This window comes from Echiichthys vipera, assembly GCF_963691815.1.
Source record: "Echiichthys vipera genome assembly, chromosome: 10".
Lineage (NCBI taxonomy): Eukaryota > Metazoa > Chordata > Actinopteri > Perciformes > Trachinidae > Echiichthys > Echiichthys vipera.
The window spans coordinates 10,723,316-10,739,278 of record NC_139835.1 but is presented as its reverse complement, the minus strand read 5'-3'; the positions used below and the strand labels follow the sequence as shown (position 1 = coordinate 10,739,278).

The 15,963-nt window shown below is 40.3% G+C and overlaps 1 protein-coding gene across 1 annotated transcript in view; it reads left to right on the top strand.

Moving 5' to 3' along the window:
* LOC310952801 (partitioning defective 3 homolog B-like) overlaps positions 1–14,746 on the top strand; it is a 244,435-nt gene extending 229,689 nt beyond the window's left edge. Inside the window, 3 exon segments of the mRNA XM_083921512.1 lie at positions 13,905–14,120; positions 14,384–14,494; positions 14,615–14,746. Coding sequence (XP_083777638.1) covers positions 13,905–14,120; positions 14,384–14,494; positions 14,615–14,729 — 442 coding nt within the window. The 3' untranslated portion in view covers positions 14,730–14,746.
* The last annotated feature ends 1,217 nt before the right edge of the window (positions 14,747–15,963 follow it).

Sequence of the window (15,963 nt, the reverse complement as noted above, 5' to 3'; positions counted from 1 at the left end):
TCCTTACTCTTAAAAATGTTAGCTTGTGGCAGGAAAATTGACCCTATTGATGTCCTCAATAAACAAAGAAAGACACCGTAACCCCCAAAAAATGCACCATAATGACAAAATATAACAATGAATGTTAAACCCCCTCATATCATAAATTTGTAAACTTGTCCCATGTACTCTATGTGAGTTTAAAAGTACATAGGACTGGACCTAGTCATCATTGATTCAAAACATGATTTTGCACTCCAAGGACCTCTGTTGATAACAGCGATCATTTGTTCATAATGGAGCCATGACCCAATTGGATTAACTAAACACCCTAACCTATTTGTCCTTGTTATTACTCTAATTGGATTAAAAGAGCCAATCAGAATTGTTGTTCAGGTTTCTTGGAAGGCTGTCACTTCCTCATTATAATGATAATTAGATGGTCAGTAGTTAGAAAACAGATGTTTCATGTCTCTTTTAGTTGCATTTCTTCAATTATTTCCCCTCCACTTTAGGCCAGTCCTCTTTACATCTTTCTTTCTTTCAGCCCCTTCTCTTCTCCTCCTCCTCCTCACTCTCTCTGAACTTGAGGTGAAAAGGACATTGTTGAATATTGTTGCATTCTGCAGAGGGGGGAAATGAAATGGGATGTCTCTCACTTCTCTTTCTGTCTCTCCATCTCTCTTGAGAAGACCTCCCAACCAGGCCTGAGAGTTTCCCAGACCACTTTACAACTGCCGCACAATCCACCTCATTGTCCAGTTGTTTTTCTGTGTGTCTCTGGACTCATCCAGTCTCTGCTTGTTTGTTAGCCATGAAGGGGGATCCCAAGAAAGCCCCTGCTTCTCATAGACTGCCACCCCCCTTCCCTTTTTTTCTCTCTTGACCCCATCTTGTTTTTAGCTTCTAGTGTTTCTGATGTGTTCACGGCTTTGATCTTGATCGTGGACTCCAAAAAGTTGGCTTACAACCCATAATGTGTTACAGAACCATGGGGTCCCTGCTTGACAAGAGTACGATATGCTTTTACATGTCTGGACCCCAGGGGTTAGGGAGGACGTTTTTTTTCATGTCCCAGCCAGTGAATGTTTTACAGGTGTTGGGGGTATGCTGGAGTTGATCTGATGTTAAGTGATACTGTACAATGTACAAATCACGCATCGTGACAGAATATCATTGTGGTGAAGCTTATTGTTTTGTTGATTACTCATTCTGTATTTCAAAAATGTCTATTACCTCTTCCTTGTCTTTTTTTACGGGCTCGAAATGGTGTGCCTTTGTACTTTATGGCAGTTAACTCATCGCCAAAAATGTGGGAAACACATCAAGGAATGTTTCATAATTATTATTGTCTGTCTGAAGAACAAGAATATAGGCTTCATACATTTCAACAGTTGCAGCTGTGAAATGTTAACATCTGGCAGCAGCCTAATGACCATCTGCCATTCCTGTAATGCTACAAGGTTTTTTTTTTTGGTCAGGAATTCTTAAAGTTCTATTGGATAGTCAAATGATAATTAAATGTTGTTTCTGCATGCATGCAAATCTCTGAATCCTGATCTGAATCCCAATTGTATAAACTATGAAAGGCAACTTAATGACTGTGTGCAAAAATTGAGCTCATATCAATTTCTTTTCAACTTGATCGCACCATAAATTGTTATGATAATTTATGTCCATTGAAACAGGAAGCAGATCATATTACTGCAACAGGCGGATATTTGACATTAAAATGAAGCAATGAGTCTACAGGGGTCAAGTGAGTGAATGGACGTACATGCTGAGGAAACAGATCTGCTCAGGCACAAAGCTATAGCTCCTCCACCGTCTCACAGTCCTCTGTCCCATCAACAACTCCATTTGTCTGGATATGAGCTAATGCACCGATAACATATTTAAGTGGGGATGAGGAGGAAGGACTGTATGTGTCTGTGTATGTAACAAGCATGTTGCACAGAGTAGCTCTGATGCCATCCAAATCCAGTTATCTATAATAATCAATGAAATTACTGTACCTTGTGCGTATTTGTACACAGCTGACAGCAGCTCTGTTCTGCTCTCTGGTCTGTTCACATTTTGGAGAGTGATTTATATTTTTCTCATTAACTATTTTATGAGCAATTCGTGGACTAACCACAGAGCTGTGGATATAAGTGCAAGCTGGAATCACAAATCTCTCTACGACTAATGCACCCTGTAAATATCAGGAAACGCTGCACCTTTGACTTTAGACCAGGTTTTTGTTGGTTGATGGCGCAATCTCTTCTCTTCTGCTGCCTCAAGATAGTAATGTGCCAACAATTCAGTCTCACCATCTCATTTTAAGACCATGGGAGTACAGAAAGGCACAAGCGCATTTGCTACTTACACCACAACTGCTAGCAATGACAGTTGCGCTCCACTCTGCAACGCTTTGCACAGGGTGCATGATTGGGCCCCAATAGAGCAGTAATAGGTTACGCCTTTGCATGTGTATAGGTATAGTGCAAAGAGATCATCTTCGTGTGTGTGTGTGTGTGTGTGTGTGTGTGTGTGTGTGTGTGTGTGTGTGTGTGTGTGTGTGTGTGTGTGTGTGTGTGTGTGTGTGTGTGTGTGTGTGTGTGTGTGTGTGTGTGTGTGTGTGTGTGTGTGTGTGTGTGTGTGTGTGCGAGCGCGCGCGCGTGCGTGCGTGCGTGCAGGCGGGAGGGCGGGCGGGCGTGTCCTTTCATTTGAATCCTTGACCATACTTGTGTGTGCAGGGGTTTTTACAATCCCCCATCTCGCTGTTATTAGCTCTATGTGAGAAGTCCTTTTCATGCACCAAATTAGTGGCTCGTAATTTTGTCAGCAATTTGTATACTGTGGTCATGCACTGAGCAAAACTGTCCCCAGCTTGAAACCATTACATCTTGCTGAGGGGACACCTTATTGGCTCAAGATGTGAGGCTATATGAATGGGATATGGTATTATCAGTAATGGATTTCATGATGTTTCAGCAAGTCACCCACTATACTGCCTATAAGTGGCTATGTATGATAGTGTCATAACTAAATGTCATCTTTAGTATGAAGAATTTCCGCTAGTATAGATGGACATGGCCCATCATGTACTTGCAAGGTGCAGCCAATTCATTGTCACTGTGATCAATCTGGCTTTATGGCTGTTGCACATTCAAATGTCTTAAAGTTGGTATTGCTTGTGACTTGGTTTGCACCTTTTAAGATGACTTAGGGCTTCAGTAGAAGTTCACATTTTCTAGAAGTTCTCCCTGCAACAAGGTTATAATTTCCTCCTGTGAACAGACACTTGCTGACCACTTTGTTCGGTTCACCTTGCTAGTACTGGGCTGGACCCCGTTTAGATTGGCTGATTAGATATTTGCTTTTACTGTATGAATGAGTAATACTAAAGAATAAAAACAACATTGATGTTGCAATTGCAATTTAAGAAACATTCATATGTCTTATCTGGTATTTTCTTTAGTCTTCTGGGATAGCTTTTTATTCATAGTATTTAAAAGTCAGATTGAAATATGGTAATAGGAATACTTTTATTTAAACTATTTAATTGCATATTAGGGACATTTCCGCTCCTTGATTTGTACCTTCTTTGGCTGCTGACACCATTTGAGGGTTCCTGTTGGTAACAAAGAAGGACCCCTGTCATTGTTTCTAATCTGTAAAGAGAAAATAAAATTGAATCATAGAGATATAGTTAAATTAAAAACTTCATGACTTCAACTTGCACACTTCATTGTGGGTTGATTTGATTCGTAACAGGCACAGTGAGAATTAATGTCGTGGAAAAGAGGCTGCAATGACCTGAACAAAGGTCTTGAAGGACATTCAACTTCAAGATGTGGTTGTACAGAGCATGTTTCTTAGTTTGGTGATCCATCAGCTCATCTCTCATTTGATATATTGATCAGAATTTTGTTTTTGAGGACCTTCCTGCAGTAAATGTCTGCCTTTACAAATCTCTGGCCGCAGCTCCGTCGTTCAGTTTCCAAAATGCATGGCCGTATTATGATGGGATGCGAAACACCACTCTAAATCCCCATTGTTCTGCCCTCTCTGTTTCCGAGGCAACAGTCTCCCACCATCTGGAAGGCCCTCATCCCTCAGTTCCTCTCACTTTCCTCTAATGGGTTTCTCCTCTGTCCTTCTCCCATCCAATTGTCCTTTTCTTTCAGTGCTGTTTCTTTTTTATTCTCGTAGACATTTTGACTTTTTTGTGATCCCCTCCCATTTCCCCCTCCTCGCTGAGGCTTTTTTACATACTTTACTACTTGTGACAATATCCTCTTTTACTATCCTACTGTGGTAATTTTCATCTCAATCGCTTCTGGCTTTGTTTTTGGTTTTTATTCCCACTTCAGCTGTGTTCAACCCCTGATACACACACATATTTTACAAATGTGTATACACACACACACTCACATACACATGGGAATGTAATCATGTTAGTTTCCTGGACTGGTCAGTTTATAATTCATGATATCCATGTGGATTAATCATATTTGACAGAACTTTATTGACAAAGACAGATAGGAGCCCCTGAAAGGTGTTTAGTTTCATTCAAACGTGAACAGCATCCGTGTGTGTGTATGTGTGTGTATGTGTGTGTGTGTGTGTGTGTGTGTGTGTGTATGTGTGTGTGTGTGTGTGTGTGTGTGTGTGTGTGTGTGTGTGTGTGTGTGTGTGTGTGTGTGTGTGTGTGTGTGTGTGTGTGTGTGTGTGTGTGTGTGTGTGTGTGTGTGTGTGTGTGTGTGTGTGTGTGTGTGTGTGTGTGTGTGTGTGTTTCACTAAAGTAGGGCCCATTATTCTCAGCAGATGCTGACCTACAGCATGCCAGTTCTCTGGAGGGCAGCACTTGTCTTTCTGCCTTTTTTCTTCTCTTCCTCTCCCTACTCCCCCCTCCCGTCCCTTACTTTTCTTTGTTGTCCATCTCTTTCTATTTTCTGCTCCTTTCTTCCTCCTCCCTCTTTTATGTCTTCCTCAGCTTCATAAGGCATCCATCTGGGAGGTTCAGTCTCTTTTACTTGTAGCCCTATTTGTCTTTCCTTTTCCCTCAGCTTCCAAATATGAAACCCCACCTTATTGTCTTCTCCTCATCAACCCATTCACTTTTTCACACATTTTGCTATTTTTACTACGCTATCAGAGCATGTTTTTTGTTTTTTTATTATTCTGGAATTGCATCCTTGGATTGTTAGTAGTATATTTATATGCCATGACATTCAAAACCTCAAATAAAATGGCATTCCATAAAGGTAGTGAACTACATAATGAATAGTGTCTTTTTTCTTCTTCTTCCTCCTCCCCCTCTTCTGTCTGTCTCAGCCCTCTGCGGTCACACCTTTTTTTCTTCTGTTTACGCTAACATCTTATCCTTTTTACATTCACCTCCCTTCTCCCTCTAAGTCTGTCCTTTGCTCTTTGGTTGTTTCAAGGAATACCGATGAAGATTCTATTCTTTGGTGGCCTGCTCTTTGCCTTGAAACTCCACATTGGTCAGTTGTTTTAACACAAATTTGCCCCTGTTGGGAAATCCTCAGTAATAACGTCCGTGGCACATAGTCCAAAAGACAAAATTAGTATGCGGGTCAAAAAACAAAGGATTGCATTTCCATTTACTTTAACTTTGTTCCCTAGGGAAATATTGTCGGATCTGCATTTTTTGCACGCTCTTAACTCTTCATTCAACCTGTCTTTTCAACCATATTTACTCAAATGTGCTTGATATTCTGGTTTGATTTCATGTAAGTGCCAACTTGTTGACCCTGAATACACTTGATACTCACTTTCATAATGAGAGGTGGCATAAACACAAATACTTGACTAAAAATGATGTTGCACCAATTGCAACAAGGTAATGCTCCACCTTACTGTTGACTCTGATAGCAGTGCTTTGTCGTCATTGTACTACACCGGTCTACGATTGTTATATAAGCTGCAAACATTTGCATGCCTTAACTTAAAATGTCATAACTAGCTTACAATGGAAACCTTATTTCCAAAAGCAAGGGGTCATCAGCTGACTTGTGATATTATGTGTGGTTACAGTCTTCATGAGAAAAATACCCATTAATGACTGGAAAACCACTCTAGAGTTTTAGATATACAATAACAGCTCTATGCTGCTCCTTAATTTGCTTTTGGGAAGTTTACACTTCAACAACTCCAGTCAAACTAACGTAAGTTAGTATTATATTTGCCAGATTCACCTTTTTCTCTTAAAGTAAAGAATACTGTTTATAAACATTAAAGCTTTAGAAACTTGCAGTAGAACAAGTAACATTGTAATTAAGTTCTTATTTATATAAAACTTTAAATAATAATAACAACAATATACTTAATTTATAAGCATGCAAGGACACTTTACAATGATAAAACAAATACAATAAACAACAGATAAAACCTACTCACCCTGTTTCACCCTGCTAAAATACCACGGCTGATTAAACAATACAGAGACAATGTTAATTCCTATGTCTTCTATGGGCCATCAGCTGGTGAGGATGCTGACTTCTTGCCTGGAAGTTGACACTTTTAGCCTTATTCTTTAAGCATGATATCATGCCCATGCTTCTTGTTTGAAAAAAAACAAATCTGCTAGAAAGATTACAATGTCAGCTGTAGACAGTGTTTTCAACCAATGCACATTAGCCTACGCTAGCTAACGACAGCTGCTTTTGTTTACTTCTGGGTAAAATCACAGGCCCATTGTTTCAAAAATGAATGCAAGATTTTGAATGGTTAATTTGACACCATCATAATTTTAAACTCCAAACGTCCAAGTCTAATTTTATGGTCATATACGAGGGCTGTGTTAAACACTGACCCCCATAACAGACCTTAAAGATCCTGAAAATCTGCTGTTTTTAACCCACGTCAGTTATGTCCTGCAGACTAAAACGTTTAGTTAGCCCTGCTTCCACTGCAGTTGCAGGATTATCAATGGTACAGCCCTCCACCAAATTGTTGTTAACTTTGCCAAATGGTATTTAGGGTTTGAATGTTATGTCTATGTATTTGGTATGCCTCCTAATCCCGGTTGGTAATACCCTTCCTTAGCCTTTGACCCCATCTTCTAAGTGTTTGGTGGGAACTGATGGAGTATCATGTGACTTCAAGGGGTCAGGAGTCTAGGGAGGTTTAGGGCTCTCTAACACATGCACACACTCACACACACACACAACCACCAACACAAACCACATTGACAGCTGAACCAACAGAATACCATCTCGGACATAGACACACATACACTCAGACACACAGTATGTAACCACTTAACCATAAGTAGGAAAACAGCTTAGTGTCTTATTGGGCTTCTCCTAATAAAAACTCTCTCGCTGCTGCTTCAGGCGTCACTCTTAATGACTCAGCTCTATTCTCTTAACTGTTTGTTTTTTCACTGCTCACAGTTAATACAATTCCAGATGCCACTTACTGTACCTGTGTAGGGTTCTCACACAGCAGCTTTGTGTGGTTTAACCCAGTCAAACATACTGCCAATCATGCTAAAAGCCTTTACTCTCAGCTCGCTGCTTTAAAAATGTGGTTAACTGCGCCTGATAACCCTGCAAACCAATGGTTTATGATTGTATTGTTAAAGTTCAATCTTTTCTAGTATTATTTTATGCCACCACTGTTGCACACAGTACACATCTTGTACCCTCATGTTGGCACTTGTGTGTTTCTGTGGGGACACATTATAGCAATCATAGTAGTTCAAAACAATGCATGAGCGAGACCTCATAATTACATCTTTCTGCGGCTGGAACGCATTTTCATGTGTTGCATGCTGGAAGAACTCCTTTGTAGCATAGTTCAACATGTCAATAGATTGCTACTGATTGGCTGCGTGGTATTTTCTTGCCGCATTTCTTCGCCAAAAGTTAAACTATTCCCAACTTTTAGTTTGGCTGCACTTGACCCCAAAATCAAACGGCTGCAGCTGCCCCAGCTTTCCTTAGACATTGCACGGCAGCTCGCCACAGGCCGCAATTTGCTGTTTCACTGTTTCAAGATCCTCTCTCAGGATCAGATTATATAATTCGATTTTGAAGCATTTGCAGGCATAAATGTGCATATTCATAAACCACCTGATGTGCTCGAAACGCATTTATGGTTTTAAAGCTCTACTTTTTAGATTTCATTATGATATCACATGGGTGAATGTAAAATATTTGCTTGTTAGTAGTGTATTTTATATATTTCTTTGTCCAACATGCATATTTGTTTAGAATTAAGACACTCTGATAGCTGGCAGTTCCATTACAATTGGGTCAAGTCTTATTTTCTGTCCTTCAACCTTGTTTTAACATTTCCTAAGTACCAGGTACTTTTGGTAATGATTGTCTTCTATAAGTCAATTTCATAGATTACTTGACGGTATGATTGACAATATACTGATGTGCTAAACTCAATAGAATTTACTAAGCTGTTCAAAAACCAATATTAAATGTATTTTGCAAAAATCCCAAAGGTGACGCAGGTTTCATTTTCATTGCAGTAATTTCTTCCTACAAACAGACTTTCTTCTCTTTTCCTACGCTTCCTTAGTTAGAAGATAAAATATTTCACCACCCTTCATTATTTCTCACTTAAGCTTTTATTGCCTCATTATTTGTACTGTGATGCATCTGTGATTAAAGCTCCATAATGAAGTATCACATTAGGAAGATGGAACTAAGTTAAACTCAGTTTAACTCCAGGGACATTACATCACAGCAGCTCCATTTTCACTGCAGCTCACCAAATGACATTAGGACAGCAGTTGTGGAACAATTTGAGCTATTAATCTGTTTTATTACCAGACTGTCAAAATACTGTGACTCTCATTGACAAAGAATCTGACACTATTGAATGCAATTTAAATATATGAAGTGTTTACCCAACCTCAAACCTACAATCAGTTTTAAATGAATATCTGCACAAGGTGAGGACTCAGCTCTATAAAGACTCATAAAGATATAACTGAATTAAAGCTGCAGTAGTTTATCTCTGCTTTTTTTTCCCCCGCTCGTCTTTTACTCACTTTGAATATCACTCTTTACTTCCCCCTTTCTCCCTCCCTCCTCTCTTTCTCACCTTCTATAACCCTCCCTCTCATCTCAAACTTTTCCTCTCTCCTCATTTTGAGGCGGTGTTGTTTGTGTCTGTGCTTTAGTGTGTGGTTTTATTGAAATGATCCATCTACAATTCGGCTGTCATTTGCTCTCAGGAGTTTTTAAATGTGCCGTGTCACAACGCGACGTATTGTCTCTCTTTCATAAAGGTATTTGTGTCTCTCTGAAACAGGCTGTGATGATCGATTGCTGTGTATGTGTGTGAGTAAATGTGTGTGTGTGTGTTTCCACTAGTGGAACAGCTGTATCTAGCCCTTATAGAAGAACTAAGTGAAAGTGTGTATGTTTATGAGAGAGAGGGGCAGGTGCAGAGGACATATAACAACGCCTTGTTTCCTCCAAAATCTTTCAGAGATCTCTTAAATACCAAGGAATTAGAAAGGCTCACATTACTCTCAATTACTGTCAGACCTGGAGATAAATCTTTCCAATTATCCTTTCAAATATCCAACCTATGTACACCTATGTAGTGCACTATCTACTTAACCTTAACAGGTATTAGAATTTCACCTCAAACTGAGCCCCCAGTGGCTTCTCTGTTCTGCTCAGACCGTTTTCAATTTTTGCGTTTTGCTGTGATTACTCTCTCAATTATGTTAAACTAGTTGTTGCATGTGCCAGGAAGCTGTTCTCATTCATTACATCTGTTTCTATCTTTCTCTCTGTCTTTCTCACTTACTCACACAGACCACCAGCCTCCTGATTTTGTCTTAACTCCTCTCCAGCTGTGTGCCAATTTGCCTCCTCCAGAGTACATGGGGTTAGGGAGGGGGTGATTAGGAGCTAGCACTGCATTTAAGCTACGGTTTTCTGTGTGTGTGTGTGTGTGTGTGTGTGTGTGTGTGTGTGTGTGTGTGTGTGTGTGTGTGTGTGTGTGTGTGTGTGTGTGTGTGTGTGTGTGTGTGTGTGTGTGTGTGTGTGTGTGTGTGTGTGTGTGTGTGTGTGTGTGTGTGTGTGTGTGTGTGCCTGCCATAAAAGGGTTTCCGTCCTCATTAACCCATAATCCCCAGCTGCTGTGCAGTGCTGACTGGGTTCCTGGAGGGAGAATTCCAAACTTGCAACCGGATTTACAGTGGATTCCCACTGGAGTCCCACTGGATTTCCACCCCATTCCCAATATGGCAACTCTCAGAAGATTCTATAGCTGCAACTAATAATTATTTTCGGCATGACTGAATCTGTGCAGTAGGTGCCTGTTTTGGCTAATCGATTAACCCTGCAGTCAGAAAATTGTTAGAAATAGTGTAAGAATATTTCCTGAGCCAAAGGTCACTTATTATCTCACTTGTTTCATCTGGCCAACAGCTGAAATTATATCCTATTAAAATTCAATAAAACTGCTATTTAATTGACTGCCATGTGTGGAGCTGACTTTTGTTTTTTTGCTTGGTTGATTTTTTTTATTTTTTGTATTGCTTTCACATATTTCCAGCTTCATCTGGCACCTGTTAAACCCCAATCCTCCCAGAGATCTAATAAATTAACAATATTTTACTTATGTTTTCCAACTTGATTTTCAATGGAACACTGTTAGATTGCCACAGGAGGTGACAGAGCATTGGAGAGCAGGGCACAAGGAACCATTAGGCACAAATCAGAGCCATACTAGTCTTGCATAGCCAGATCTTGCCTTGTCAGCATTGGAGAAAAGGGTGGAAAATGCTCTGGTTTGTTTGTATTACTCAAAACCAATCACAGTTGTCTTGGGTGGTGCTTAGCCCAGGATGCAGCAATGGTGCCCTTGCAAAATAGTGTTGAACATGACAACCATTTACTGAATTAACCAAGCAGGCCTGCCTTATTGCATGATCAAAATCTTCATCAAGATGTAACCTTTTCAGAGGGGGCTGTTTCCCGTAGCCAAGGGTTTTTTGAAAAAGCACAGATAGCATAAGGTGAGGAGAATGCTACATAAATTACGCAGCCAATGGCATGCTTATACCCACAGTCTACATAGGGTGAGTCAGACTTGAGCCATACTAGCTAGTGTAGCAGTTTTGAGCTGTAACCACTAAAAGATCACAGATGTGAAGTAAAAGCTTGGTAATGGTGGGGAATCAAATGTCCATGTGTCTTTTTAGGTGTCTGCCAACTTGTCTTTCAAGTTATGGGCATAATACTAGTCTCTCATTTCATCTTATTTCATGCTGCTTTAATCCACATCTCTTTCTTTTTTTATTTCACTGCTTCTATTCTTAATTCTTTCTCTTAAAATGTATCTCATGTATTTTATTTTTACAGGTTATCAAAAATTATTGATGATTCAATTTAATTTTACTATTCAGAATTCCGATTGAAGTGATTGACAGATTCCAATAAATCATGGTGCATTAAAGAGGTAATAGATAAGTCAAGCATTTGTTTACACAAGCTGCTGACAAGTCTTAATTACCTGTATGTTTTAGAGGGGATGTCTTTATTTCTTCCTGCCAAAAAAAAGCTCCTTTATATATTACTTTTCTCACCTCTTTACTGCTCTTCCTATCATTGTTTTTCATCTTCATCATCTCTCTCTAATACCTCCCCCTATACTTCTCCTCCCCTCCTGTCTTTCTATCTTATCTCTCTCTTTCCCTCTCTGTCCTGCCTCCTTCACCTCCCCGTCACCTCTCCACTGCTCTTATCTCTGCCTCGGTGACATTATCGGTGCCAGGGGGCCAAATTCTGAGTGACAGATTGACAGAGTGATATGGGCACAGGTATACAGGTTCAGAGGTGGATAGCGAGCCATGCAGATTAGCTGGCAGGCAGACTCGAAGTCATAAAAACCTCTAAAAAGAGAGCAAGAGAGGCAGCCAGACACATGGACGGACAGGGCAGCTGGGAGACTTGTGTTGGTAGGCTTCCCAGCAGAAGAGAAGCAGACAAAACGACTGTGGCTATCAAGAACGGAGACATTTAAGACATGTAGCTGATACGCATACCCAGAAACACTTACAATGAGTGTAGCAAAATAATTTGAAAACCAGAAGACAGTTGACAGATAGGTGACAGATGAGAGAAGCAGAAATGCAACACACACAGTCTCACAGCAGATATATGGAGCCAGGAGGGGCAGAAACAGACATCCCAAACATGATGGGCATGTAGTTAGATATACACTTTCCACTGCTGACCACCCAAATTGACTCACACAGGCGTCAGCATGGAGACCACCAGCACTGTGTGTGTGTGTGTGTGTGTGTGTGTGTGTGTGTGTGTGTGTGTGTGTGTGTGTGTGTGTGTGTGTGTGTGTGTGTGTGTGTGTGTGTGTGTGTGTGTGTGTGTGTGTGTGTGTGTGTGTGTGTGTGTGTGTGTGTGTGTCTGTGTGTCTGTGTGTGTGTCTGTGTGTGTGTGTGTGTGTTTAACTATTTACTGTATGTACAAATCTGTGTTTGTTTCAGTCTGTCTGTCTCCATGGTGGTGTGCACATTAACGTTATCTCCAGGCAACAGGTCAACTCTCTGATTGGCTGAAAGCTTTGGAGCCCCACCCTCAACTACGCATATCGAAGCGTGTCATTATGACACTCAGTGAGATTAACACGATTCTGCTCTGAACACATTTTAGCATGATTACAGGCTTCAAGTCTCACATTTATGTACGTACAAGAGCGAACATGAATAGAAAAAAAGGAACTGAAATGCAAGATGGGACATGAGGAGGAAAAAGGCAGATGGGTAGAGAAAGGATGAAAAAAATGTGGACAGATGAAAAAAGAAAGAAAGACAGAGATTAAATGTAATACCTCATAATGTTAGCTATGTGGATGACACATGTTTGTGTACTTGCTTTCCACTGGGCACAAGATATCGATATCTATTAACAGGACAGTACTGGATTACCACAGCTGTGTGTGTGTGTGTGTGTGTGTGTGTGTGTGTGTGTGTGTGTGTGTGTGTGTGTGTGTGTGTGTGTGTGTGTGTGTGTGTGTGTGTGTGTGTGTGTGTGTGTGTGTGTGTGTGTGTGTGTGTGTGTGTGTGTGTGTGTGTGTGTGTGTGTGTGTGTGTGTGTGTTAACTGAGCCCTAGCCTACTTAAAACTGTCACATGTCACTTATATTCTGTTGCTATGTGATCTTTGGCCAGAATGAGCTGTGCGTGTGTGTGTGTGTGTCTGTGCGTGTGCGTGCCTGCCTCTCCCTCTCTTCTTCTCTGGTCCAAAACAAATAGTTTTCAGCAGGTTTTCATGAATATTTAAGCCATTTAGTCAACAGATTTACCAGAGAAACTGGCAATGAGTGCAGCATTAGTATAGTGATAAGTTCTTATTAAAAGACATGAAAAGAACACAAACCAAACAAACCGCACACTCTAACATGATGTTCTCAGTGCCAGCAGTTGGTTAATGATTTGTTTTATTGTTAGTGATTTCAGGTAGTTCCATCCGTGGAGCAGGGTTTTGCAGGCAAATTCTATTGATTTCACGGATAATATTGTCTTGTTTTTACAGGTTCATATACTTAATTTGCTAGTGCTGAAAACAATAACAAAATGCCCATAGCTTTATTTCCATCAATCACACTATATAGCTATAATCTGTCAAATTTAGAATTTATTTATTCAGGAAAGCCCCTTGAGAAAAATCCTCTCATTTTCGAGGGGGCCTTTCATATAGTGATACACATAAAATAAAAGTTTTGCAGAACAGTGAACTTTGGATGACTGTATGATGTTTTGCACTTGCCATGATGTGATATATTGAATGACATCACATTGGTCTCATTGATAAAAGCCCTAACTGCATGGGTACAATCAAAAACTCACTTGTTAAACTTCTTACGACTTTGTGTTTTCTTACATTTATTTCATATTTGTGTCGTTCTCTTTTCCAGACGAGGTCCGTTGGATCCAGCTGAGTACCCCATGCAGCCTTGGTCCAGTCATTACCCCGGACCTCCCCAGGCCCTACAGGGATACCCTCAGTCCCCGTCCTACCCTAACCCCAACTCCAAGTCTGCTCCGTCCTACCCCGGCTACCCACCCGGTCAGCCATATGCGCGGCCAGGTGACCCTCGGGTCGTAGACCCTGGGTACTACCCCCACCCAAGGTAATTAAATGCAAGGAAGTTCATTTATATAACATGGTCCATAATGCTGTATACAGAGGTTATGCTCTAACATGAGTAGAAAATTCAGAGTAACCTGAAAGTTAGGCCTGACTTCTCAACTTCTGTCTTGAAATTTTGATAACGTTGCTTATTTGTTTAATTCAGCTTTTATAACACTGTTTAATAATTGATTCAGTCTTATTTATCTGTCCTGTTCTTTCTCACGATGTGATACTGGTGGACTGTCTCTTTTCTGCTCCTAGCTCCCAGCAGAGAGGCCCCTTGCGTCAGGATGTGCCCCCGTCTCCTACCCCTCCTCTTCGTGGACTACGGTACGACACTATGACGCGGGGAACTGGGGGTGGAGGTTACAGGTAGGGGTCATTTGTGGATAAAGATGATCCCAGGTAAATTCTGAGATCTAAGATCCTCCTTTGTATCATACATTTTAACTACTAAACAGGGTTGTGACATTTTTGTTTGATTGGTTACAGGCACCTGGTGGATCCCAGTCCGGACCAATACGGCTACACTGGGGAGGGAGGAAGACAGCAACAGCAACACCAAACCAACCCAAGACAGAAGAATGCCATGACTGCAGCCGTGTAGACGAACCAGGTCCAGAGATGAAAATGAGCAGAAGGCTTACTGCTTGTGTTGTGGCAGCTCCTCTGCTTATTGTACTCCAATGAAATAGAGTTGAAACCTCTTAATTGTGTGATTTAAATCACCATCATTATCAAACATTGCCTACGCTGTTTGAAGTACCGTATATGGTAATACACAGACAAGCAAGGTAGAGGAGGTTAATTATAGTGTGGCCAGTGTGATGCATAATGTCTTGTTGTTTGAAGTCATTTAAATTGCTTTGAGTCTTCCCGCAGTATAAAATTAGCAGGGTTTTTACTGTTCACTATACTCTGATTAAGAATCAGTCAAAGCCACAAAGGTAATTGGATCCATTTAAATGAGGCATACATACAGCTCTACACACTCTCATATTGCACCTGGTGAATTCACTGCTGCCGCACCACGAAGAACACAAAATATGAAATATTCTACAGTGTAACATGTAGTGACATGTTTACCTTGTGGTGGTGTGTGGCCATTCACAGGAATAAATTACACCTTTTAGCTTCAGTATCTTTGTGCGATGAAGCCACATTTTTTTTCTTGAGACTGAAGCAGTGTGTGTTTACAAAACACTGATTGTAAAGCTTTGAGTCTCTTCTTGAGGGTGAGATGTAGCAGATGATAGAAAATGTTCCTGCATCCCAAAACTGTGTGAAGAGAAACAACATGATATATGAAGATATTATTCTTTGCTCTGTAGTAGCTGCTGAAACAGAACACAATCATCATAACTCTACAATTACATAATGATATACAGTATATGACAGATAGGTTGACAAATCTACACAGCATTTAAAACAGTTACAGTATGTTATTAAATGAAGCACAGTTTGAGACTTGTCATCTCAATTGGAGGATGCTACTATATTAATCTCCATAAAATTAGATTTTGCTCCGGTGACTCGTTTGATGTATGACATACAGTATTGTTTTATCAATTAATTATGGAAATAGTTGAATAATTATAGTGCTCCAAAGCACAGTAGATCACTGTATGAATTATCCTTACCTGTAATCATATGGTTTTAATAATGCTTTGATTGCCATTCAGTTTTATCCAGAAAATGTATCTCAGTATGAATAAGTTCAGATATGTTATATTATATTTAGTAAAGGACTAGATATAATCCTGTCTGAAACCATGTCGGAATCTCAAATTTACATTCATTTATATCCATTTCAGGTCATATCACTATTATTGTACTCGCGT